This window comes from Sturnus vulgaris, chromosome 15 (genome assembly GCF_052056855.1).
Source record: "Sturnus vulgaris isolate bStuVul1 chromosome 15, bStuVul1.hap1, whole genome shotgun sequence".
Taxonomy (NCBI): Eukaryota; Metazoa; Chordata; class Aves; order Passeriformes; family Sturnidae; genus Sturnus; species Sturnus vulgaris.
In genome coordinates this window covers 17,786,566-17,810,831 of record NC_142257.1, presented here as the reverse complement: position 1 = coordinate 17,810,831, position 24,266 = coordinate 17,786,566, and the positions used below count along the sequence as shown (strand labels likewise).

General features: G+C 44.3%; 1 protein-coding gene across 9 annotated transcripts in view; it reads right to left on the bottom strand.

Annotated features, from left to right (window-relative positions):
- The window catches only part of LOC106863975 (protocadherin alpha-C1), a 134,480-nt gene that overhangs the window by 60,091 nt on the left and 50,123 nt on the right, over positions 1–24,266 (bottom strand). The window contains exon 1 of one of the 9 annotated variants that reach the window (XM_014893567.2): positions 15,802–18,014. The exons of the other annotated variants lie outside the window; for them this stretch is intronic. Within the exon in view, the coding sequence (XP_014749053.2) occupies positions 15,802–17,889 (2,088 nt within the window). The 5' untranslated portion in view covers positions 17,890–18,014. Of the gene's footprint in view, positions 1–15,801; positions 18,015–24,266 lie in introns of those variants that run through there. 9 annotated transcript variants of the gene reach the window in all.

The window sequence follows — 24,266 nt, the reverse complement described above, 5'->3', positions numbered from 1 at the left end:
ACGTTCACTGCAGGCACTCCAGGCAGCCCAAGACACAAGCAGAAAGCTCAGATGCACAACTGGAAGATGGTTGGATCATGCAGTGGATAAATCTGAGCTGTGTTCATGCTGCTCAAAATTGTTTCTAATCCTTTCTTTACCTGTGACACTTGGAATGGTTTGAGTTGGAAGGAACCTTAAAGCTCATCTCCTTCCAGCCCCTACCATGGCAGGGACACCTTCCACTGTCCCAGGGTGCTCCAAGCCCCAGTGTCCAACCTGGTCTTGGACACTTCCAGGGATGGAGCAGCCACAGCTTCTCTGGGCAACCTGTGTCAGGGCCTCCCCACCCTCACAGGGAAGAATTTCTTCCTCCTCTCTCCACATCTCTACTCCAAAGCTGTATGGGAGCTTAGCTCTGAACTACAAGGGTCTGTTGCAAACCACCAGAATATTCTTACACAGCACCAAGCTACGACTTGCTCCTGAAAATAAATATGTAAAGCAGCAGAGAAGTCATGGACAGATTTCCTCAATCTAAAATCAGGTCCAAAATGCTCTTATACTGAGTTGTACAGAGCTGCCCTAAATTTCTCAAATTAATAGAATATGTTCTACTTAATCAGACTTGAAAGTGTAGCAATGACTTTCCATTTCAAGGTTATATTTTAGAATTAACTGCTTGATTGCTCTTTTCTTGATGTTGGACAAAGTCAATGTCAAATTTACCAGGAAATTAAATCATTACAGCTATGCTTTTTAAACCACAGAAGTGAAGCAAATCATGACCTGGCTGGTGCAGTCAGACAGAAGCCCCAAGCTTTCTGCAGCCAGAGGCTCAGCCATCACCAAGGCAAGGCTGTTTGATATAATATCATGGAAATTCCTCGCTGTAGAAGGGATGAGCAACCAAAGGAACAATGCAGGTGGTGCTCTGGGCTTCCAGCACAAACACAGGTTGGGTGCAGGGTGTTTTCACCACACCTGCCACGACAGACAAGCCAGATCCAGAGTGCAGTGAACTTCTGCATGTCTGGTTCCAGCCTTGGTGGGCTCAGGATCAGTCATTGTTTAGATTTGTCATTTTCTGTGTGATAGGAAGGAAGGACCCCAAGGACAAATAAAATCACAGAATATCCTGAGCTGATCCATAAGGATCATTGAAGTTCAACTCCTGGCCCTGCACAGGACACCTCAACAATCTCAGCCTGAGCCTGAGTGTTGTCCAAACACTCCTTGAATCCTGGCAGGTTTGGTGCCTCAAGCCCTGCCCTGGGAGCCAATTCCAGTGCCCAGTCACCCCCTGGGTGAAGAAAATCTTCCCAAACCTGCCCTCCTGTCACTGGTCACCAGAGAGCAGAGAAGGAATTTCCAGAAGGAAATTGTAGACTGCTGTGAGATCTGCCCTCAGTCTCCTCTTCCTCTCTTTTCTCCTCTTGGGGAAAATCTCCATCACAGAATGCACCCAGCTTTTAGCACAAATGGGAAAGGCTTTGCTGAGCAACACAGGCAAACACCCAAGAACCCTCTGCTCTTACCCCCCTTGCAGCTGCCCTTTCTGATACAAGTGCCACATCTATGCATGCAGACAGAAAATTAAACCCCTTCAACTATTTTAAAGAGCAGCTGAGAGCCATAAAGGAGGCAGGAGGGGATTAGAGTACAGACTCCATAAAACATACTGAATATGTGAGGATTTTTTAATAAGACCAGCATTCTGCTCCACAGCTTTCTGTATTCCATGTGTCTGCACGGGAATGGCTAAGCAAGGAAAGTAGGGCAGGAAAATATTTTATTTTGTTTGCTAATTCTCAGCAGGCATTTCTGAGCTGAGAAGATTTTTACTTCAAATCCTATTACAAAAAATCCTTCTGCCCGAATTGTGCTGTTCTTGGACTATTTATAACCTATAGCCACGTATATGATGGGCAAAATGTTAATACTGCAGATTCTGCTGATATTACCTGACCTCAGGACACATCCCATTGATTTCCTTACTCAGCAGAACCAGGGGCAGCATTTCACCCTGACTGACACTCTCTGCTAAATGATTTTGGTTTATATTTGTGTTTCTCTGCAGGGTGCTGGCACACAGTGGGATTCCACACCCTCCTTTTCTCCCAACTCTCTCCTAAATAGACACACAAAAGCTTGGTGTTTTTTTTTTTTTTCCTCTGTTGACTTGGAATCTATATTCCAGCCATTTTATGCCCTTTACTGTACTTTACAATCTCATTCATATTTAATAAGGTTATCAGAGCAGCACAGAGGATTGGATTCCAGCTGTGCACTTCCAAGTAGTTCCTGATAATGTATCAAAATAATCTGATAATAATTCTATGCAAAAAAAAGCCCCAGCAACAATTTAGCTTCCTCATTTCTTGTGAGCACTTTATCAGTAGTTTGAGTTCATTACGTGTAACTAATCTGAATTTTTCCTGCCTTTAATCCACGGCTTGCACCCATTTACTGTCTTTCCTTTTGCATGCAGAGATTTGCAAAAAAAAAAATTTATTTAAGATTAGTATAAAGGCACCATGACTCTAAGTGTGTGTAAATGTTCAAGCACACAAAGAAAATACAAAACAAGGAATAACAGGAAAACAATTCATTAATTGCTACAGAGGACCTATAAGAAGTTTTAATCCGAATTAATGAAGAGGAGGAAAATTACCTAAAATAAGGTGTAAAGAAGATGGGGAACAGAACTTAAGATGCACAGTGGGGAGTACAAGAGAACTGTGGACTCAAGGAATTTTACTTAAGATTATAAAATGAAACAATGATGCAAAAGATCCCAGCCAGCTCCCATTGCAATGACAAGTCCCAGATCAGTCTCTTGTCACGACTGAATGGGACTGTGAGCCATGACAGCCAATGTCCCTTGTCCCAAAGCATTGCACACACATGATCCTGGTCACCAGTGACCATCAGGCACTGATGCTTGGGACTGTGTGGGTGTGAGTGTGCAAAATCCAGTAAGTAAATGAGTGAGAGTGGGAAACTTCAGGGATTTGCAGAATAAAATCACTTTTCCCCGCCACAAGATCTTACACTCACTTCTGCAATCCTGATTTTCTACATAATAATTCCAGATTCTTCTGTGCCAGACTCACTTTGCACAGAGAGGGGTAAGAGTTCAATCTGAAAGGATGAGGCTAATGCCAGAAGATGCTCTGAGCAACCAAGTTAAAACAAAAACAGACAGCATTGTGTGGAGGGGCCCAGAGAAGAAAAAGCAAGAATGGTTTTTACAGCCCAGACAGACTTCAGGAAAGGGATGAGGTACAGCTGAACGAGGTCTCAGCTCCACATCCACTTCCCTGCCTACACACAGACACCAGCTCCTGCATCCTTCCTCACCATTCCTCAGTCTCTAGCACCCACTGCTGCTATTGCTGCTGGAGAACAGGACCAGCTCCAGGCATCTGGAGGGGTTGCCAGGAGCAGAGTGGGAGGGAGATGAGATGGGAGCACTCAGCAACATCTCTCAGCTCCTTCCCTGGATGGGTACAGCAGCAGAGAACGAGGCAGAATGAAGAGATTTTAGGAAATACAAGACCTGTAATATCAAACACCATAGTAAAAAAAGGATTTGGCTGCATGGCACGAAAACTATCCTGTGTTGTACAGGCTGACAGGAACACCCTGGGGTGAAACAGTGGCCAAGGTATTGAGATGATGGTGGAAAGCCACTGATCACAACTGTCCAGTCCAGGACCTGTATGCCCAGCTTCAACACTGCTGTGACAGCTCTGTCAAATTCACCAGAGCAACAAGCTCAACTCTGATTTACAGCATCTGAGAGTTCTTGGAAAGGGAAGCAAAGAAAAAGGAAGATGTAATGTGTGAGGTGGGACAGATTATGATCAGAAGCCCAGAGGAAGGCCTGAAAAGCAGTGGCACTCCTGCAGTAACAAGGAGGGGGGGAAAAAGACACCCTGGAGCTAAACTGGGGCTTTAGAAATCAAGACAAGACAAAAGTGAGGTGAAGGCAGAGGCAGTTGATCACACACCATAAAAGCAGGAAGTCAGGGGAGCTAGGCTCTGTTCACTTTTACATCAGGGACTTCATGATTTTTGGCAAGTATCTTAAGTCAGCAATATCTGGGCTCAAATGGCCCAGCAAGGTTTAAAGCATCACTGCAAAGGATACTTGGGTAGTCTCAAGCAATAAGGTACATATATGCACATGTATAATTTAGTATTTGCACTAGGTGCTGAAGGGAGATAAGTGTTTGGGGATTTTTCAGTAAACATTAAACAGATCAGTTTTCAAACTTCCCTTTGGAATTCTTAAAACCTCAGTGACACAAAATATTTATGGTTTGAATTTAGTAAGACTTCAATATTTGTTTCCTTGAGCATGAGAGTTCTTACTGAACCGATCAGAGTGATTGACTTAATGAAATATTCCTTTAAAAGCTGGACTATATCTGGTATTTAGCCTGGGTTAGTGTTGTAACATTAATGCAGAATTACCTTATGCATTTTGCATGGATCATACACGTGGCAAAGCCAAATATTTTTTGTGTACTGAGGGAAACCCACACTGTTTGTACCCATTCCTGCAACAGCAGGCAGAGGCTGTGGGATGCAGGACAAGGGGTATCCTGCCTGGTGCTCAGCTGCTCCTTCCAGAAGGGCACAGATCTCCCAACCTTACAGAAAACATCTGCTGGCCCTGGAACACCTCAAATGACACCAGACTCTCAGCTTTTAACAGCTCGGCTGAGCTCAGCATATTCCTTCCATCGTTGGGCAGAGAAACCACAGCAGGACATGTGAGACTCTGAGTGATAAGCAGGGATGATGATACCAAATGTACCCACTGAAATCAATCCCCTCTCCTTGTTCTAATCAAAACATTGTCCTCCACGAGCAGATAAAGCTGCAGTGTCTCAGCACGACTCCTTGCATTTCATATTCCTTGCAAGCTGTGCTCTTTGGAGACAGATTTTAGGATTGTGCATTTGGAATACCAACTACTACTGGCCACATAGTTAGGAAAAAACTGAAATAAGGTCCAGCAACACCAGTGTACCTCCTGGGTTGCTTTACCACTCTGAATCGTGGTTAAAGACAGAGTTTAGGGGCCTTCAAATCCAGTTCACTGTGAAGGACATATCCCCCAGGCCATTCCCATGGTGGCAAGGGGAGGCACTTCTATGGAAACAGAGGGAGTCAAAGTCAGGGTTTCTAAGAACACGAAAAGAAGTGTGGTTGTGTCTGCTGGTTCACTGAGAACAGGAGACTGGGTCTGGTCCCTCTCTCAGGGGTTTATGTATTTTTAAATCAGAGTGAAATGTGAAAACATTTCTATGGGTAGAAACTAGACTTCAGGAGAAGGTAAGAAAAAAGAGAAAAGCATAGGGGAAGACAAAATAAAAACAGAGAGAAAAAGAGGTTTTGAAAGACAGGGAGGACAAACCAATCCATATTGCTGTCGTCTGGGTACTTGATCTTTTAACCATGAACACCATAGTCATCCTTCTGCTGTACATACACTGGGAGCAATCTTGACATTGTATTTTCACCAAAGACTTTTAGCTCTCCTTTAATCCTTCATTCAAGAATTCTAGCACTTAAATTCACCCACAATGGGAACTCTGCCAAATTTTAACCCTGATGAGTTATTTTCTGGTCTTTTTACACTGCTGAAATACAAAAGCCTGTACAATCTTCAGCCTACTATAATCTCTCTGAAACAAAGCATCTTCACTCCAGTGAGCAGAATTAGAAGAAAGTAGCTATTAGATTTCTGAGGTATGAAATATTTTATCTATTGTCTTCCACTGTGATACGTGTTTAATTACAATCCTGTTGCATCATGCAATTAGTAAAGCTGTCTATTTATGCTCATCTTGGATACTTATTTTTTCACTTCTCTCAGTTTCTTACACTCCTTGAATACTTTTTTAGTGACACTGTGAAACAGGATGCCACAGAAAAGGTGCTGCCTTCAACAGCACCCATGCACAGGACTCACATTTCTAAACCTTTGTGCTGAAGTTGGGGACCCTCCTCTTCCCTGCACCCTGGTCCTGGGCTGGGCATTGTGTTCATTTCTGGGGTTTTTTATCTCCCAATCCTCTGTTCCATCCCCAGCTTCAGTTTTGGTCTGAGCCACAATCATACAATTGCAATTATCAGAAGGTCCTGCCAGCTCCTGGCTGGATCAGGGCTCTGTGCTGGCAGGACTCAGAGGCAGCTGAGCTTTCCAGCTCTTGTCATTATCTACCAAGTAGAGAGAACAATAATTTCTCAAAAGTTTGTAACTCAGCCAACCTTAGCAGCCCTTAATGGTTATCAAGCATGACACAAAGACCACTTTGCAACAAATACCAAGTCCTTTTTCCAAAACGTACTTCAGCAAGGCATTTCAAGGAAGGATCAGGCACATTCCACATCAAAAGCAGCGTGGGCAGCAGGTCAGAGGAAGGGATTGTGCCTCTTTTCTTGGCTCTGGTGGGACCCCACCTGCAGAGCTGCCTCCAGCCCTTGGGTCCCCAGCACAGGAAGGTCAAGGAGCTGTTGGAGGGAGAGCAGAGGAGGCCACCAAGCTGATCAGAGGGATGGAGCTCCTCTCGTGTGAGGAAAGGCTGAGAGAATTGGGATTGTTCAGCCTGGAGAAGCTTCAGGGTGACCTCACTGCAGCCTTCCAGTACCTAAGGGAGTCTAAAGGAGGATGGAGAGAGACTATTTGGAAAAGTATGGAGTAATAGAAAAGAGGGAATGGCTTCCACTGCCAGAGGGCAGGGATGGATGGGAAATTGGGAAGGAATTGTTCCCTGGGAGGGTGGGGACACCCTGGCACAGGGTGCCCAGAGAAGCTGTGGCTGTCCCTGGATCCCTGGGAGTGTCCAAGGCCAGGCTGGATGGGACTTGGAGCAACCAGTGTGAGAAATGGCCAAACTGTGCAGTCAAATTGTCTAACAGGCAATGCCCAGCTCCTATCACCACCCTGAGACACCTGAGGGTTTCTGTGGTGACAGGGTTTCTATCCCACCATTTTTGTAGTAAGTAATGGTGTGAACACAGCCTAAAATGCTGAAAAGGTTTTGTTCATTCATCAGTGGACAGAGCTGAAAATACAGAAGTCTGTGGCTCCAAGACCACCAATTGCAATTGATTTCATTAAATAAAATAAAACAATTTAAAGTTGCTCATACTCTTGGACTTCATCTGTTACTAAGGTGGGAGCTCCCTTCAGATGGCACTTTAACCTATCCTTTAGTTTAAGCAAAATATCCCCCTATAAACAATATAGATTTGGTCCTGGAAGCAAATTTCGATTGGATCTTTGGATACAAGATGCAACTGCTGACAGCAATTGCTGCTCGTCCATTTTCTCTCTGTTAAAGTATTTTGAAAAACAATCCTTTTGGAAGAATTATTACTGCATTAAAAATGCATGATATTAAGTGACTCAACAGTATTTATAATAGTAACTAAAAAGTGTTTTATAGGCAGAACACTTTTATATATAAAATTCTACCAGCTTTATTGGAAGCAAACCAGGCTTGAGCATTAGCAGTAGCCAAATATAGACTTGGAACAGTCTAAATATACAGCATTATGGTTGATAAATAGAATAATTCTGCTACCTTTGAGGTGACTGGACACCCTGAGTCCAGAGCTATAATAAGTTATGAGATAATGCAATATATATCTGTTTGAAATTGTTAGTGTGTTTGAAATGGCCACAAATTATGGAGATTTTCCAGACTGCACACATGAAACCCTTATGCCAAGACTCTGATTAATTTAGAGCCAATATATTTTTTTACAAAGGAGAAAAAATGTGTCAGTGTTTTCAGAGGGGGGGAAAAATACCTACAACAAAATTGTAGCTATTGTAACTCCATCCTTGTTCTACTCCTGTTCTGACACACTCTCTGTTCTACAGAAACTGTTAGGAAGGAGTAGGGACATTTAAAGTCATCTTTGGCTTTTTAAATGTTTTGGGTAGCCACTATGTTTCATTTTTTTCCCACCCAATCAAGTTTAATCCAATACTGTCAATTGTATAAGTTTTCCAGGAACCTCAATTACCTACATCACCCACATTTGCCTCCCATCCTAAACGAGAATACAAACTAAACAGAAGAGAAACATTTGGTGCTGAACTATTAATTCATAGAATGGGGACAGCTTGATGGGTTTGGATTTTATTCAAAACCATCTGGATCCTCTCTGAGCAGGTTGAGTGAAGAAAACCCTTTTTCATAAAACATGACATGACAACGGTAAAAGTGATAATATTTTCCAGTGCACATTTGTATTCTGCAGCTCCATTCTGACCACGATCAAGCTGGCATCTTTCCATGCTCTCTATTTGCTCGGGTTAATTTTTCCTGTAGTTTTTTAAATAAGGTGAGAAGCATTAAAGAGGTGGAATGCCTTGTAGAAAAGCACAGTGCTGTAAAAGAGAAGACAGCAACTTGCTAATTCTAATCCCTAGACAAATATATAATAAGATTAAAACAAAGATGAAAGTGCAAATAGCAGTCCTAAACCAACAACCCCAGATCCTTTGAAGCTATTCCAGTTGGCAACTTTGACTACACAAGTAATTTGCTGGGGTGATTTTTCTTCTCCAGCCCCAAAAGGGTGAGATAAGGTAGCAGTTATATCTCCTCTGACTGCAGGGAAGAAATAACTTCCTTTTTCCACCAAATCTCCTTCCAAGCAATATGGTATTGAAAAGAAATAGCTTTAGAGATTGATTATCTTTAAGGCATTCATGATTGTTCTAGAAAAATCAAAACCAAACACACACACACAACAATAAAACAAATCCAAACAAGTGAAGGATTCACTTGGAGGAATATATATAGATAATGGAATTGACATGGGCCATATTCCACAAATATTCTACAAAGAAGAAAACTGAGTCAACTTCTCCATTAAGGCCAACACAGAATCACAGACTGGTTGAGGTTGGAAGGGATCTCTGGAGATTGTCTTGTCCAACCCCACTTCCTAAGCAGGGTCAAGCAAAGCAGGTTGTCTGGAACCACATCCAGAATATCTTCAAGGATGGAGACTTCACAATCTCCCTGGGCAACCTGTGCCAGTGCTCAGCATCCTCACAGTGGAAAAAACCCCAACCAACAAAACAAATGACTTAAGCTTTGACAGAGCATCCTCCTCTTTTCTTCTCTCTGGGCTCCCTTGAAAAGGGCCTGGCTCTATTTTCACACAATAATGAGATTCCCCCAGCCCCACAGCCTTCTCTTCTATGAGTTAAAATTCCCTTCCCTCATATGAGAAATATAATAAATGAATATATATCCATATAAATATATATATTCAAAAAATACATACATTCATATAAATAATTCATAAATTAAAATGCCTTTGTTATCTTAGAGGCCACCACTGGCCTGTCTCCAGTAGCTCCACCTCTGCCTTTTCTTGAAATCACAAAGCTGAAGGACTGAATTCAGGCTTTTATTGAAATGTCTTCATACCACAGGTATGACCACAATCCTGCAAATTTAATACCATGTCATGAAAACTGCTTTAACTGTAAGGATATTGCACCAATCTCCAGGTAACTTTAGGCTACAAAGCAGAACCTAAAAGCTGTCTGAAACACATTCCCAAGACACAGAGCTAACAGCTGTGAAATCCAGAAGATGAAGAGCCCACTCAGCCCTAAGACTTCCCTGTCCCTCACTTCTGACCCCAACAAAGGAATTATAAAAGGTCGAGAAGTAACACCACAGAACCTTTTGGAATCAACACCTTCGGGTTTTGTGAGGGAACATCATCAGCTTTGATTTTGCAGGCCGGTGGTGCAAAGATGTTTGACTTTTGCAGAGTAAGGGAGAAGTAAAAAGCCACTGAAAATAGTGGCAAGACCCATCAGACTGGGACCAGCCATGGGGGAGACAGAAGAACTAACAGATCAAAATATCAAAGTCAAACCTTTGGAGAAGAAAGAATCCAAAGAACAAAAATATGTTCATTTTCCTTAGAGAGACTGCTCAAAGACTAGAGGTTTCAAACCTTTTTTTTTTTTCAATGTACCTTCTTTTATGATATTTAACTTCCATTTGCCTTATTGGTCGAATTTGCTTTTATTCTCCAAATGCCTCTGATAGCCCCAAATCTTTGAGCTATTGCCCTGCCTGTTTCTTTGCCTTACAAATTCTCAACTAAATACCTTAATTCCCATGTGCCTGCTTGCCCCCTTTTTAGTTTGGATGCTGGATTTTGCTGCCATTCTCTTGATTAATTGCTATTTTAAATAATCTTCAGCAAGTCACAGCTCCCTTTGTTATTCTGAAGCAAACAAGCTGTAACCCCAGAAATAAACAGCATTAACACAGTTATACTGAGCCACACTAAAATCCAGCAGATTATCTCCAATGGGAAGCAGAGGATGCACAGGCCATTGGTACAAAAATATGGCACACATGGACCAATGATCCCCTAGAGCCACCATCTCATTTTATGACAAATAATCTGTATTTTCCTCTGTTTTCAGTATCTTGAATGTGACATTGAATATTGTGGCAAATTACTCAAGGGAACGGAAATTGCTGTCACCAAGGAAGAATCAAAATACTAAGAGTTAAAAATCCTCAATTCCCCACTTACTGATTTCCATCATAGTTTTCTAAAAGAACTGATAAATAAAAGCATAGGAGTGAAGAGAATTTGGTTTGGGGGTTTTTTTTGTTTTTTTTTAATATAAACCTGTCAAGTCTGAAGTAGAATAATCTTATTGAAGAAAAACAACTGCAGACATTAATTTTTAATGGTGACATCCAGCCCGTGTGACCACAACTCCGTTACCCTGTTTGTCTGGATACAAATTTGGAGGAAGGACTAAAGGAGAAATTAAAGTAGGCTGAAAAGGAAGGAAAACAGTCATAGCTTTATAAAAGACAACAATTTGCTAGACTGGTTTTCAATTCTCACCAATAGAAACAAACTGAAATTCATCTCATCTATTCGGATTTTAGTAAAACATTGAATACAGTGCAGCACTGAAAAGTTTAAGACATAAGAAGTTGGGCTGTTCTAACAACAGCTCCACAGGACAATCACATGGAATCATTTACTTCAAAATCTGGAGATCTGTCAAGATAAAAGTCACTCATTTACTCTCAGTGCTGTCTGTGGGCTTTGTCTAAACTCATAGAACAGAGATGGACAGGATGATTTGTTCTGAGCAGGTGACTAAGACTTTTTAACATCTAAGGCTCAAACATCAAGAATTTAGATGGATGAATTTGGGCAGAAGCATCTTGGGAATTAACGTTTACCCATCCACCTCTACCCCCAAAGAAGTTCTGCAATAATACCTATGTGATTAATCAACTTATTAAAACTATGGAGGAGGTAATTGGCCTCCCAAGAAGAATCAGGGGATGAATTCCCTGTGACCTGGGTAAGGAAATATTCCTATCTACACAGGAAGTCCTTCCTCTGAAACATATATAAGTCTGGGCACATATTTGCAAGAAGAGCAGGAAATATATATCTAAAAATTAAAAACTGATGCTGAGAAGGGATATCAGCATAATCAGCTAAGTGCAGAGGTGATTACAGGAAAAAAGACTGACAGAGATCAACTTGTTCAGCTTGGTAAAACAAAGCAAAGAAAGGATGTAGTTGCTTTCTAAGCTGTGGATAAAGCAAGATGCAAAGAGGGAAAGAACTACTCATACTGAAAGGGAATTGCTGGCACAAAATCAAAAGTCTACAAACTCCTAGCAAAGAACAGTTGGCAGGATGTCAGAAGAGCATTTCAAAGCCTTAGAGGAATAACTTTCCAATAGGAATAATGGGCACAGCCTAGTGAATTTGGTTAATTAAAATTATTATTACAACTAAAATTTAAATATTTGAATGTCGATATTTAAGATTAAATTGTGATTGATACAGGAAAGGACTGGATTTGATCTAAATTATGTTTTCTGGTGTTATGCTTTCATACAAGGATTACCCTTCCTTGGCCCACATCACCATTCACCTCACCCTTCCCTTCCACTTATCCATCTCCAAATAAAAACACATTACTCTCCACATCCCCTCAAGCCTTTTGTCTCAACCAGCTCTTCCTGTCACTCTCCCTTCCCCTACTAATAAAAATAACATTCCAAGGCAGGCATCAGACAAGAAAAGTTTCAGCCCAGGAATTTGTAGAGTTTTCAAGACTCAGCGTCCTTTTGCTGAACACATCCTTCTTTCCCTCGCTGAATTTTCTTTGATCATCACTCCTTCTAAGATTTTCTTGGCCTGACCCCAAAAGTAGCTTTCATAGCCAGGAAATCTTCCTAAAAACTGAATTCTTGTGATGTGGACATAAGACTGCTGGTTCTAGACAGGTTGTTATCAGCACTGACAGGAGGAATTGGGAAGATGTTTCACTCTTATTATTTTTAATGAGATATTGTTAATATCTGTGTTATTCCCATCAGAACGAGCCACAGCCAGGGCTTGCACACACATCTGGTCTCCACTTGTGTGAGGAAGCCACTGATGCTTAGCCTGCAGCACTTCAGCCTCAATTGCCAGCCTGTCTCAATGGAAGTGGATCCATTTTTGTCACAGGAAATTCATGCCATGTTGTGCAAAATGATTCCACTGCCATTACAATTTAGCGAGACAAATTCTCCATTGCGAGGATTGCGTCTATTTTTGGGTGTAACCTAAATATCGAATGCCAAGTCACAGAGAGGTCAGCACGCTCTGAATGCTGAAATATCTCACAGGCCTTTTGTGGCCAACACAAGCAAACAAAAGAACTGGAGCAACCCACGGCTACATCACAATCCCAGAAATCACTCAGGGAACCACTGCTTGCTTTGGTAACCACTCGTGCCTTTGTCTCTCCTGCTCAGCTTTTCACTTAGCTGCCATTTATGCCACGCTGCAGAAAGGCACAACAAAATATTGAAAAAGATACAATTTACGGTTTACTCTACTGCTCTTGTGGCCATACACAGAGCTATTTATAGCTCTAACCCAAATAGAAAATATAAAAGCACAAATGGGTCTCATGTGTCTACATGTGTAAAAACATTCAAGCCCGTTGTTTAATTCAGTAGCAAAAGCAGAACAAGAATAAAGAAATCAACCTAAAGTTTGAAAATGTACCTAATTTCTGGAAATCCGATTAAAATTTCATATCTGCAGACCTTTTTCTATCCTACACATACTGAAAATTGTAATCACTGCCTCAGTTAAAAAAACCCAACAAAATAAACATCAGGTCTATTGAAGTTCTGCCAAAATTGTGATTTTTAAAATACTTTTCAGTGCTTTGAATGATAACCATGAAGTTGCCTCTAGTGCCTTTTAAATATTTGTTACTTTCTTTTTGTTACATTTATATTCTTAGGGAGCAATACAATCACCCCTCCTCAAAAGCTCAAAGGGTCATGTAAGTTTATAATTTTAATATAAATGAAATAAGTCTCCAAATGAATCAGTCTAAAAGCACTTATGGACTGCATTTAGTCAACATCCAAAATTAAATTTTAAAATTTTTAACCGAAATTTCTAATGGTATATATATATATATATATATGTAGTTAATTCTCCAGCTCAAATGCCACTGGAATGATCAGCACCAAATTAATAATAACCAGCATGATTTTGGTTTCAAGGGTAGATGGATTTTTACAGTCCCTGCCTCTTCTCCCCTGCTCAGCTCAATTAATGTAAAGCCTTTGGACTTTCCACATCTATGGTTGCCCATCTCTGAGCATTAGAAGCCAAGGAAATAAAATTGCCAAAGATAATATCTGGGATTTATTTTGCCCACTATGAAAAGCTGCAAAAAGGTGCCTCAAGTTACAAGTTTAAAAATTGACCTGAATGACTGAAATACAGCGAGATGCAATGAGACACATCACAGTTATTCTGATTATGGAGATTAGGGGTACTCGGGCATTTTTATTATTATTTGGTTCTTTAATGTGTTGGTAACCTGAGTTTCCAGATCTTGCTCAGCTGGAACAAAGAAATGAGTTGTGACAGTTTTTTGAGGGTTTTTGGTTTTGGGGGTTTTTGTTTTGTTTTTTTGTTATATATCTATGTCATCACTATTAGATATTAATTAGCTTTTAGTTATTCGTTTTGCAATTATGAACTACTCTCCAGCCAAAGTTACACCCGCCAGACACTGTCAGGGCTCTTGACCTTCTGAGTCCAGATATTGCCAAAACATTTTTACCTCCCCTTTACAAAGGTTCTAACTCAAACTTTTTTGTTTTTCAGATCCTCAAATAATCAGTGATATTCTAAAAGTATTCAATGCATTAGGTACAGATCCTTCTTTACAGGCTGCCGACTGCTATTTTCCTAGACTTTACAGATTTTAAGGAAGGTTTTCTGCTTTTACAAGACCTGGGTATTCCACACACCCCTCTTTGAACAGTGAGAAACCCACATCTGCAACCCTCTGCTGCTACACAGAACAGAATTTAAAACTAATTATGGCTGATTAAATACTAGGAAAATCATCATGTGAAAATCAAATCTGGTTAACACATAAATGAGGGAAGGCATGATGAATTAATTGTCTAGTTAAGAGAAAAATGGAACCTTTCTAAAAAGCAATATTTACAAAAATTCACTACTTGGAAATTCAAGAGTTATAAACCAAAATGTTATATAGTTGAATGTATATTTGATTATCCAAATAAATTATTGAAGTTACCCTAACATCAAGGTTCAAAAAGAGGCTGGGCATTCACATAGATTTAAAGGTACAATAAAGATTTCAAAGGTGAAAATAAACATAATGGCTATAGATTTAGGACAGCCTCTAATAACTGTAAACTAGAATAAAAAACAACAGCAGGAAGCAGATTACACCATGTCTGTCTAACCTGAGTTCTTACATTTCCCTTAGAAACATCTGGAGTGGCTCTTACCAGACACAGACTACTGGCCTGGACAGACCCAACAGTGGTTAGTTACTGTTATGCACACCAAGGAATTTGACATTCTGCAGGCAAAACATCTCAAAACCTCATAAAAATATAAAGACCACTCCCAGGACCTACTAAAAATAGATATAAGGCAACTGAATCTTGGTCAAGCAAGGCAGCAACACGCAGCAGATGAGGCCTGCAGACATAGCCCACCTTGTAGCCTTACACTGTGGTCACTGGAAGATATTTTCTCCTGCAAAATCACTCATCACACTACTGAGAACAAACTAACTTGGTCAGAGGCCCAGAAGAGAATTATTTTAGATTCACAAAACCTATGGATTGCTTAGAAAGTGAGATGAGCACTACAAGTCACATTTCCTAAAGAAGTGCTGGATATGGAATTACAGCTATTCCACCACAGTTACCTCAGGCATTGCAAACCTGCATCTTGGCTCAACAGAATGCTCCCCCTCAATGAAGAAAAATCTCAGGAATGTCAAGGCAGGGATGAAAAAATATTTAAAAAAATAAAATTACAGACTCTACACAGTGTACCTTAGAACCACCCATTGATTAGAAACTTGCATGGACTCTTATCATGCCCCTACTTAGCTCTGAAGACAATGGCTTGGCTTGCAAGATATTTCATTTTCACTTACACCTTCACCTTCAGTTGTGTCTGAAGGTCTTCAATGTTTACAGTGGAAAAAAAAAATCTCCTTTGCCATCCCATGACAATATTTCAGCCAAAGAGATTGTTGGCTTTAGGAAATATATAAAAGAGACCAAAATTTCCTCCAGGTGCCATGAATTGACACCTGTTTTCCTGCAGATGCCCTCAGTATGTTCTGCACTGAGCAGACACAAGGCCACGTGCCTGGGAGGAATAGAAAGAATGAAAGGAAGGAGCACTTACCACGAGGACAACACTCGACCGGTCACTCTGGACCTGCTGCACTTGGATGCAGGGTCCTGGCACTTGTAACCTCGAGCCACTAGGAACATTGCCAGCATCTCCGTTTGGGATGCTGCTGTTACTAGGCCCAAGACCTACAGATGCCCTGTACAAGTAGGTGTGAGTGAGTTTACCCACACCAGTGACCTCCAGCATGTCCGGTGGCAGGTGGGAGCTGGGAAGCATGTGCACACTGTAGCAATAATTCTTGTAGTCATCAGCTGGGCAGCAGCAGCAGCAAGTCCGGCAGCGGCACAGCCGGATGATGGCGAGGAAGAAGATGAACGCTGCAAAGATGAAGGAGACGCAGGCAAGGGAAACGATCAAGTAGATGTTTGTAGCGTTGAGCAGCGGCGGTGGCTCCCCGCTGTCATCGAAATCCGGCAGTGCCTGGGGCAGGGTGTCAGCCAGCAGGATGCCCACGGTCACGGTGGAGGAGAGAGGTGGATCCCCGTGGTCCCGCACCACCACGACCACCTTGTGCTTGAGGAAGTCGGTGGAGCGCATGGAGCGCGTGGTGCGCAGCTCGCCGCTGTGCGGTGACAGCTGGAACAGGGTGGAGTCGGAGGAATGGCTGAGGTGATAGGAAAGCCAGGCATTCTGCGCGTTGTCCTCGTCATCTGCCACCACTTTGGTCACCAGGTAGTCCTCATCAGCCAGGCGGGGCACGACTTCCACGGCTACTGAGCCATTCTGGCTGATGGGGTACAGGATGGCTGGGGCATTGTCATTCTGGTCTGAGATGTAAACATTCACTCTTATGGCAGCGCTCAAGGCTGGTGACCCATTGTCCTTGGCTTCCACTTGGAAATGGAAGCTCCTAAGCTGCTCAAAATCAAAGGCACGTTTTGCATAGATGCTCCCATTGGCCAAGTTCATAGACAAAAAGCTGGTCAGAGCACTGCCTGCAACTGTGGAATTCCTGAGCGTGTAAGAGACCCGTCCATTCTCCCCTATATCGGGGTCAGATGCTGAGACCTGGTAGAGAAAAGCACCAAGTGGATTGTTCTCCTCCACAAACACATCAAATGCATCAGCACTGAAGATGGGAGGGTTATCATTCACGTCAGAAATCTGCACCCAAACCGTCTTCTGAGTGGTGAGAGGAGGAGAACCCAAGTCCGTGGCAGTAATGGTGATGTTGTACTCACTGATCAGCTCTCGGTCCAGAAGCTCACTGGTGACAAGGCTGTAGTAGTTTTGAAGGGAAGGCTTTAACTGGAAGGGAAGGTTTTCAGAGATCTGGCAGGTTACTTTCCCATTCTCCCCGGGGTCCTTATCCAAAATACTCAGCAGAGCTATCACTGTGCCAGGAGCAGCATCCTCAGGAATGGGGCTGGAAAGGGATGTAATTGTAATCTCTGGACCGTGATTGTTCACATCTGTGATTTCCACCAGCAGCTTGGCTGTGCTGGACATGCCAAATGCCCCATTGTCCCTTGCCTCAATAAGCATCTCGAGAAGGGGTCTCTGAACAGCTAAAACGCCATTGACTGTCACCTCCCCGGTGTGGGGGTGAATTGAGAACATCCGCTGTAAGTCAGCAGAAGTTGTATTGCTAAAAGAATACCTGACCTCTCCATTTGGACCTTCATCCAAGTCCGTGGCGTGCACTTGGACTACCAAAGTGCCACTGGGGGAGTTTTCCAAGATACTCGCCCTGTAGACCGAGTGCTCAAATTCTGGTGCATTGTCATTGGTGTCCAGCACAGTCACAATGACCGGGACATCACCAGACTTTGGAGGGTTCCCACCATCTTTGGCTGTAAGCACAAGTCTGTGAGTGGCTTGCTGCTCCCTGTCTAAGGCTTTCTTCAGCACCAGTTCAGGATATTTACTCCCATCCCCGCGTATCTGCATTTCCAAATAGAAATGCTCATCAGGGCTCAGAGTATAATTCTGGACACTGTTAGCACCTTCATCGAGATCTTGGGCAGTGGGGAGTGTAAACCGTGCCCCAGGTGACAGGAACTCAGGCATGTTTATATGATATTCACTTAAGGGAAAGCTGGGGGAGTTGTCATTTATGTCCAAGACTTTGAATTCCATCCTATAAAGCTCTAGAGGGTTTTCTAACACGAGTTCGTAATTCAGAAGACAGACAGACTTTAATTCACAAAGCTGTTCTCTGTCTATGGGCTCGTTAACAGACAAAGCCCCTGTGCTGGCATTTATATTAAAATATTGCTTACTTGAACCGGTGATCATGCGAAATTTCCGAGCTGAAAGTGTAGCTGCATCTATTCCTAAATCCTTTGCTATGTTCCCAACAGACGCTCCACGCTCTGTTTCCTCGGCGATGGAATACACTATTTGCCCGTCCGCGGTGCAGCAAATAAGGCAGAAAACCATTAAATAGCCCCGCATGCTTCCTCCCCTGGCTCAGCTCCCCGCAGACCGGCTCAGCAGGAACATAATCCAGAATTTCAGCGAGCACCCCAAGTTCCCGGCGCGAAGCGAACGGGGCGCACCGGCGACAAGTTCGGCGCGGGCGCGGGAGGCTCCGCGGCGGCGGCTCCGCTCCCCCCCTCCCCTGGCCGTGCCTCCGGCTGCCGTGCGGGGCGAGGCGAAGCGAGGGGAGGCGAAGCGAGGGGAGGCGAAAGCTCCGCAGCGCTGCGCCCGCCGCCGCCGCTCGCTGTGACCGGCGCGCCGGCCCCGCGCGGTTCTTGGGCGGGCGGCGGCGGCGGCGCCACCCAGAGGCCGCGGCGACACCGGCGCCACCGGGGGAGGGGGCAGCGCTCCCCCCGCCGCCGCTGTCCCGCCGGCCGGCGGCTGCTTCTCCTCCCTCCTCTTCTTTTTTTTTTATTTTTTTAACGCCCCGACGGAGATGGAGCGGGGGGATGCGCGCAGCCGGGTGCGCGTCATGGATGTGTTTCCGTGAAAAAGAGATGCGGAGCAGAGCCCCCTCCTCCCTCCGCTCCTTGCGGGAGAGGCAGCGAGAGGATGCTGTCAGAGAACGGCGGTGGAAGGGAAAGGTGGATGAGAAGTGACAGGCATCGGCTAAACATGGGTCAGCACAGCCCCGGCACGCTCCGGCTGAGCACAACATTTCCCAGAGGGGTTTTAAGAGCGCAATTAAAGGAGGCAGTCGGTTCTGCCCCTGTTAAACTTTAGGGAAAAAAAAAAAAAAAAAAAAAAAAAAAAAAAAGCGGGGAGAAAAAAAGAGAATTTGAAAAAAGGAAAAAGAAAAATGCTCTTTCCTGCTTCACCTTCTGAACAGGGGGAATTAACCCGAATTATCGGAGAGAAGGGTCTCTGCTCTGACAGCCAGATCACCCCAGCCACAGGCGAGCTCCCATCCAGCCTCCCAAAGCAGGATGGGGTTGGCTCGGGTGGCAGGGGGAAATGGGAGGCTGCAGCAGTTCAATTACTCGCATAGAAATAAATATCGGCACCAAAGAGGTTTTGCATTTAAGACATGCCCAGGAATTGTGGTGAGAGACGAGCTGATACTAGACAGAGATTGCAGATGATGAGTGGAAAGAAAATAACATCTAAACTCTCTGCTCCCCCAACTTTCCACACAGAGGGAACTGTTACCAACTACACCCCAAAGCAGGCACGAGAGGGAAGAAAAGTGTTTCAAAATATCCTTCTGGGAAGCCTTCCTGGAATGATCTTCAGCAGCAGTTTATACAGATGGGCTCTGGCAGCACCTCCATTCCAGCTTAATTCTGTGAGGGCTTGTTATGATGAGATCCTGATCGATCAAAAGCAAGAGGCTATAAATGTGTGACAAGGACTGACCTTAACCCTTCTCATAATCATTGTGTTTCTTTCTGCAGCTGAGAATTCCCAGGCAAGCAAAACAGAACATTTCAATTATACATAGGATACATAGGACCTTTCAAAAAGGGAGGAAATCTGGAGCACAGCCAAAAGTTGTACATTATACTAAAAAAAAAAAAAAAAAAAAAAAAAAAAAAAAAAGAAAATCAATAAATCTGTTTGCATCTTCACAACTCAGCAAAGCCTCACAGCAAGGTTCTCATCCTGGCACACTGGAACAGATCTTGGTCTGTTCCAGCACAGCTGTCTACAGATGTGACTTTTTAACTCCAGGAGGTCCTGGCAGTACCAGAATATTGCATTTTACTTCTGCTACATTGATGCTACCGAATCTCTTACAGCTCGGGAGGAAGCAGGGGTGGCAGCAGAAGGCTGAGAGAAAGCTACAGAGCTGCTGCTGTGCATCCACCTCAGTTCACAGAGGACATAAATCTGTTCAAGAGCCCCTTGATACAACACAAATACAAGCGAAGTACTCATGGTTTGTTGCTTACCACTTTTTCTTTTCTTGATTGTTATGTGCAGAAATCCCGAATTCCTATCCAATCAGTACAGAACTGTCACCCCACTCCCAATGTGCCCTAGATTCCTCTTCTGCAACGATGTCATCCACAGTACCTGAGAAGCTGCTGGGTTTACTGCTCTGTAATGATGCACAGTCGTTCTAAACACCCTGAATCAATGCAATAACTTCTATGAAAGCCACGGTAAAAGCTGATACATTTCCTTAATATTAACCTGCAGCCTAGATAAATCCTGTCTGGGAAGAGCTGAAAAGCCACATGTTGATCTCTCAGGTGCACTCACAGGTAAAACACACAGCCTCTACCATCCATCTGTGGCTCACTTTACAATGAAGAAACACAAGAATTTTGGGCTCAAAATCCTCCTGTTGAGCAGACAAACCCCATCAAAGGCAGATTTTCCTCAAATTTAATAATGGAATGACAAGCAGTAGTTATTCATTCTGGTGCCTGAAATACTAACAGTGCTAGCAGAAACTGATTAATGAATGGCTAAAATCAGAGCAATTGCACATTTGCCTCTCAGATATACTCACCTTTTGAGAAGTAACTGGCAGCCTACAATGATCAGTCTTTACTCCATTCATTTACTACTCATTAAATATGAAATAAGTTCTGCATCTTTCTGCTATGTCTCTAATTTTGCAGCATCACCCAGTGCTTGTTTGCAGGACACTAAGTTGTCTTCACTTATTTTCAGCATTCTTTTTAAACCTCGCCACCCCGCTTTAGTGTTTTGGCATAGCTTATCCTCTTGTCACTTTCCACTGTGGACAGTGATGTGTCAGGCAGATGTGCTCACCTGCATGGTGCCCATCTCGGCACCCAGATCCTACCACGCTGCCTCCCAATCGAGCACACGAGTGTCTGATCCTCACACCACTCAGGTAAACAGCTCTGGGTCACAGACAACATCCAGTGCTTAATAATACTAAATATCGAGGGGCAGCTACAACATAGACACTGCTGCCATGAAGGGAATAACACAGGTGTGCCACGGGGGCAGAATCCAGCCTTGCTGGTTGTGTGAAGCCACTGCTCTGCTTGGCTGAGTCCCAGGCATTTTCCTCCCTGCCTGTTTGTGCTCTCCCTTCCACATGCAGCTCAAGGCAGTCTCAAGTGTGCTTTTATACACAGCGTCCCTACTCAGTGTTTTTGGGCCACCCTTCCACCTAATCCTTCTTTTCAGAGTCTCCAGTCTCAAAGGTCTCCTCTCCATTTCAATTCACTGACCCTAATTACATTATTACGCTGTATTAAAGAATTAAGTTGTATTAAACAATTTTAACACAGGCACTTCCCTTGGTATCACAGCAGACAATTTAACCTCTGTTTAAACCCCCTCACCTTATGTTTGCCTTCAGTTTGCCATAGCCAAACATTCCCTACTCCTTTCTCTCTGCTGGACCCATTCTTGGAGCCCGTTTGACCCGACTCATGGAGGAATTAATCTTTGTGACCCTTCTGAGTATCATTCACTTCTACACCACCCCTCACCATGTCTCACTCCCTGACGTGTTCAGAGAGCTCTTCCTCCACATTCCCCTGCCTGCCAGGTGCTTGCCCTTTCACCGCCTCGGAGCGCACTCATTCTCCCTCCCTGTTTGACATTTTCAGCCAGTCCTCCCCTTTTCCTGCCATTAGACGTCGCTAGCCCAGCCCCACACGTTGTGCTCAGAACAGTGGTGGCTGCCAAAAGAAAAACCAGCAAAGGCGAAGAGCAAAACCGGTTTGCGTCAGGGCTTTGGAGCATCACACCAAGGGAGACTCGTGTTTGAACATCATTGTTATGTCAGCGGTGATTTAAAAGCGCCGTTTCCGCGGGCAATGAATCAGAGGTGGTGCCTTCGACGGAGGTTTGCAGGACACGTCTTGCTCGGTGCCGGGGCTTGGGAAAATCCCAGGGGCGCTCACCAGAACTGAGGGGCGCCCATTGGTGCTAAATTAGGGCACTGAACTTCAGCTGGAGACAGCAGAGGAATCTGTGAAGGAGAACAGATGGAGCAATAGCTCTGCTGTTTCTCCTCCCAAGGAAACCAATGAGCTCTGCGCGGCGGCTGCTGTCCCCGGAGGGCAGCTCCAGCCCCCACTGCCGCCCGAAAGGAGCACATGAAAAGCTCCCACAATAACGGGAACCCGGCAGTATATAGGGTCTGCCTGCGAATCAAGGACGACCGGACCTCGGATTCCAAATCGCCAGCGCGGAGCTGCCGACAGAGGTGCAAGAACCCCGCTATCACCTTCCACACGAGGGGCAGGACGGTGGCGCCCCGGTGGATCCGAAACACCGGGCTCCTCCTGCTCGGGAGGCGTGGCAGGAGCCCGCGCTGAACCCTGCGGGAGCCCCCCCAGCCCAGGCTCATTCTCAGGCCCGCGCTTCTCCCGCCGCATGGGGAGGACAGAAATTTTGGCAGCATCGCCGGGATGATCTGCTCTGAGCCTCTCTTTTTGCCAAGGCAGGCTGTGCCTGCTAGCAGAGCGAGCAGCGATGTCAGGATGCCCTTCAAAAAGCTTGCAGCTGCTCCTTGGGGACACGGGAACAGAGATGACTTTTAGCTATCAGGAGCCCCGAATAACAATCTCATACGCAGAGGATTTCTAGACTCCCACAAAAATCCGCATTACTTGCATCACGGCACAGAAACAGGGACCCACTACACGCTATTCAGTACATCACAGGCAAGATCTCGTCTATTTAAGACGAGGACACAGATCGGTCTGTTGATCCCCAGACGGAGACTACAGGACTTGACGGAAGCTGCCGGGGAGGACACCAGCGACAGCAGCTACGGGGACTCAGTCCCGCTCGTGCGGCAGGAGCGGCTCCGAGCCGAGCACTCGAAGTCTCTGACAACTCCAACGCAGCCGTGCCAGGTTTTTCCCTGCCTGCAAAATCTCGTTTGGAAGCTGCAAAACATCATCTGGCCACCGCGACGGAGCAGGCGCTGCAGCCGCTTCGCCTCCGCTTCTCCCGCTCCCGGAGCCGCTCTCAGAAACGCTCGGCAGCGCTCCCGGCTGCCAGGACTGCGCTGTGCCTGAGAACATCGCCTTAACCAGCATCACTCTCCAGAACAACGCGAAGAAGAAGCCTGTGCTTGCAGCGACTGATAGCTCTGCGTGAAATTGGCATCGTTTATTCAAAACACTGACGGATATTCTAGAGCTTCCTGCTAACGAGTCCTACCCAGACCATTCCACGAAGTAAAAGCATTCACGAGCAGTTTCTAAAGTTAGGATTGCTTTACGTTTCTAACAGAAATATTGAAATATTTTCTTGACAATGTACGTCTATAACAAACTCCGATAAGGTCTACAACTTATTAGTACAGTCAGAGAAACCAAGTGGAACCGAGCAGAAGCCAAACCCTCCCCAGCCCCAAACGATCGGCACTGAGACCCCACATCGCCCTTAATCATAACCTAAAGAAACGAGTCGCTTCCCGCACCTGTGCACAAATGCTGTTTCTCCACCTTCTACAGAGGTCGTTAAATCTGTTTATAAGTTCAAAACAGATCTTTTTCCTTTAGAAAATCGTGGTTCTATCACATCCATGTAAATAAAGGAAAGAAGTGACAGTTCTACGGAGCTGGGGCAAACCTTGCTACTCACAAGAAAAGGCAGTTCACGCAAAGTTAAGTGGTGATGACCCACGCCCCTTCCGCACGCGACTCCCGTTCACGATCAAAGCAGACTAAATAAACAACCCCCAGCGAATACACAAAAATCTCACACTTAAAGCCGGTACTAAGTGATCTATGAGAAGGAAAGAGAAAATCGCCGGAGGCATTCAAATGCTTTTCTACGGATGGACGAGAGATAACCGACTCCTACGATACTTTTCAGAAAGGACGTGAGTTTTCAAAATTTGTTGCTGTTTTCTGCACACCTATAAGCACCATTCTCGTAATTTTGGAAAAAATGATCCGTCATTTAAGTTCTTCAGTCCGTGTCCTTCCTCTAAAGAGTTCTATTAGCTCAAAACCCAAACAAGTGTCAAAATAAAAACACCGCGTTTACAGATATGACTGAATCTTAAAAGTATGGGGGTTAACCAAACGAGTGGAATGCATAACACAAAATTAAATACGTGCTGCTTGTTTTATTACCCCGGC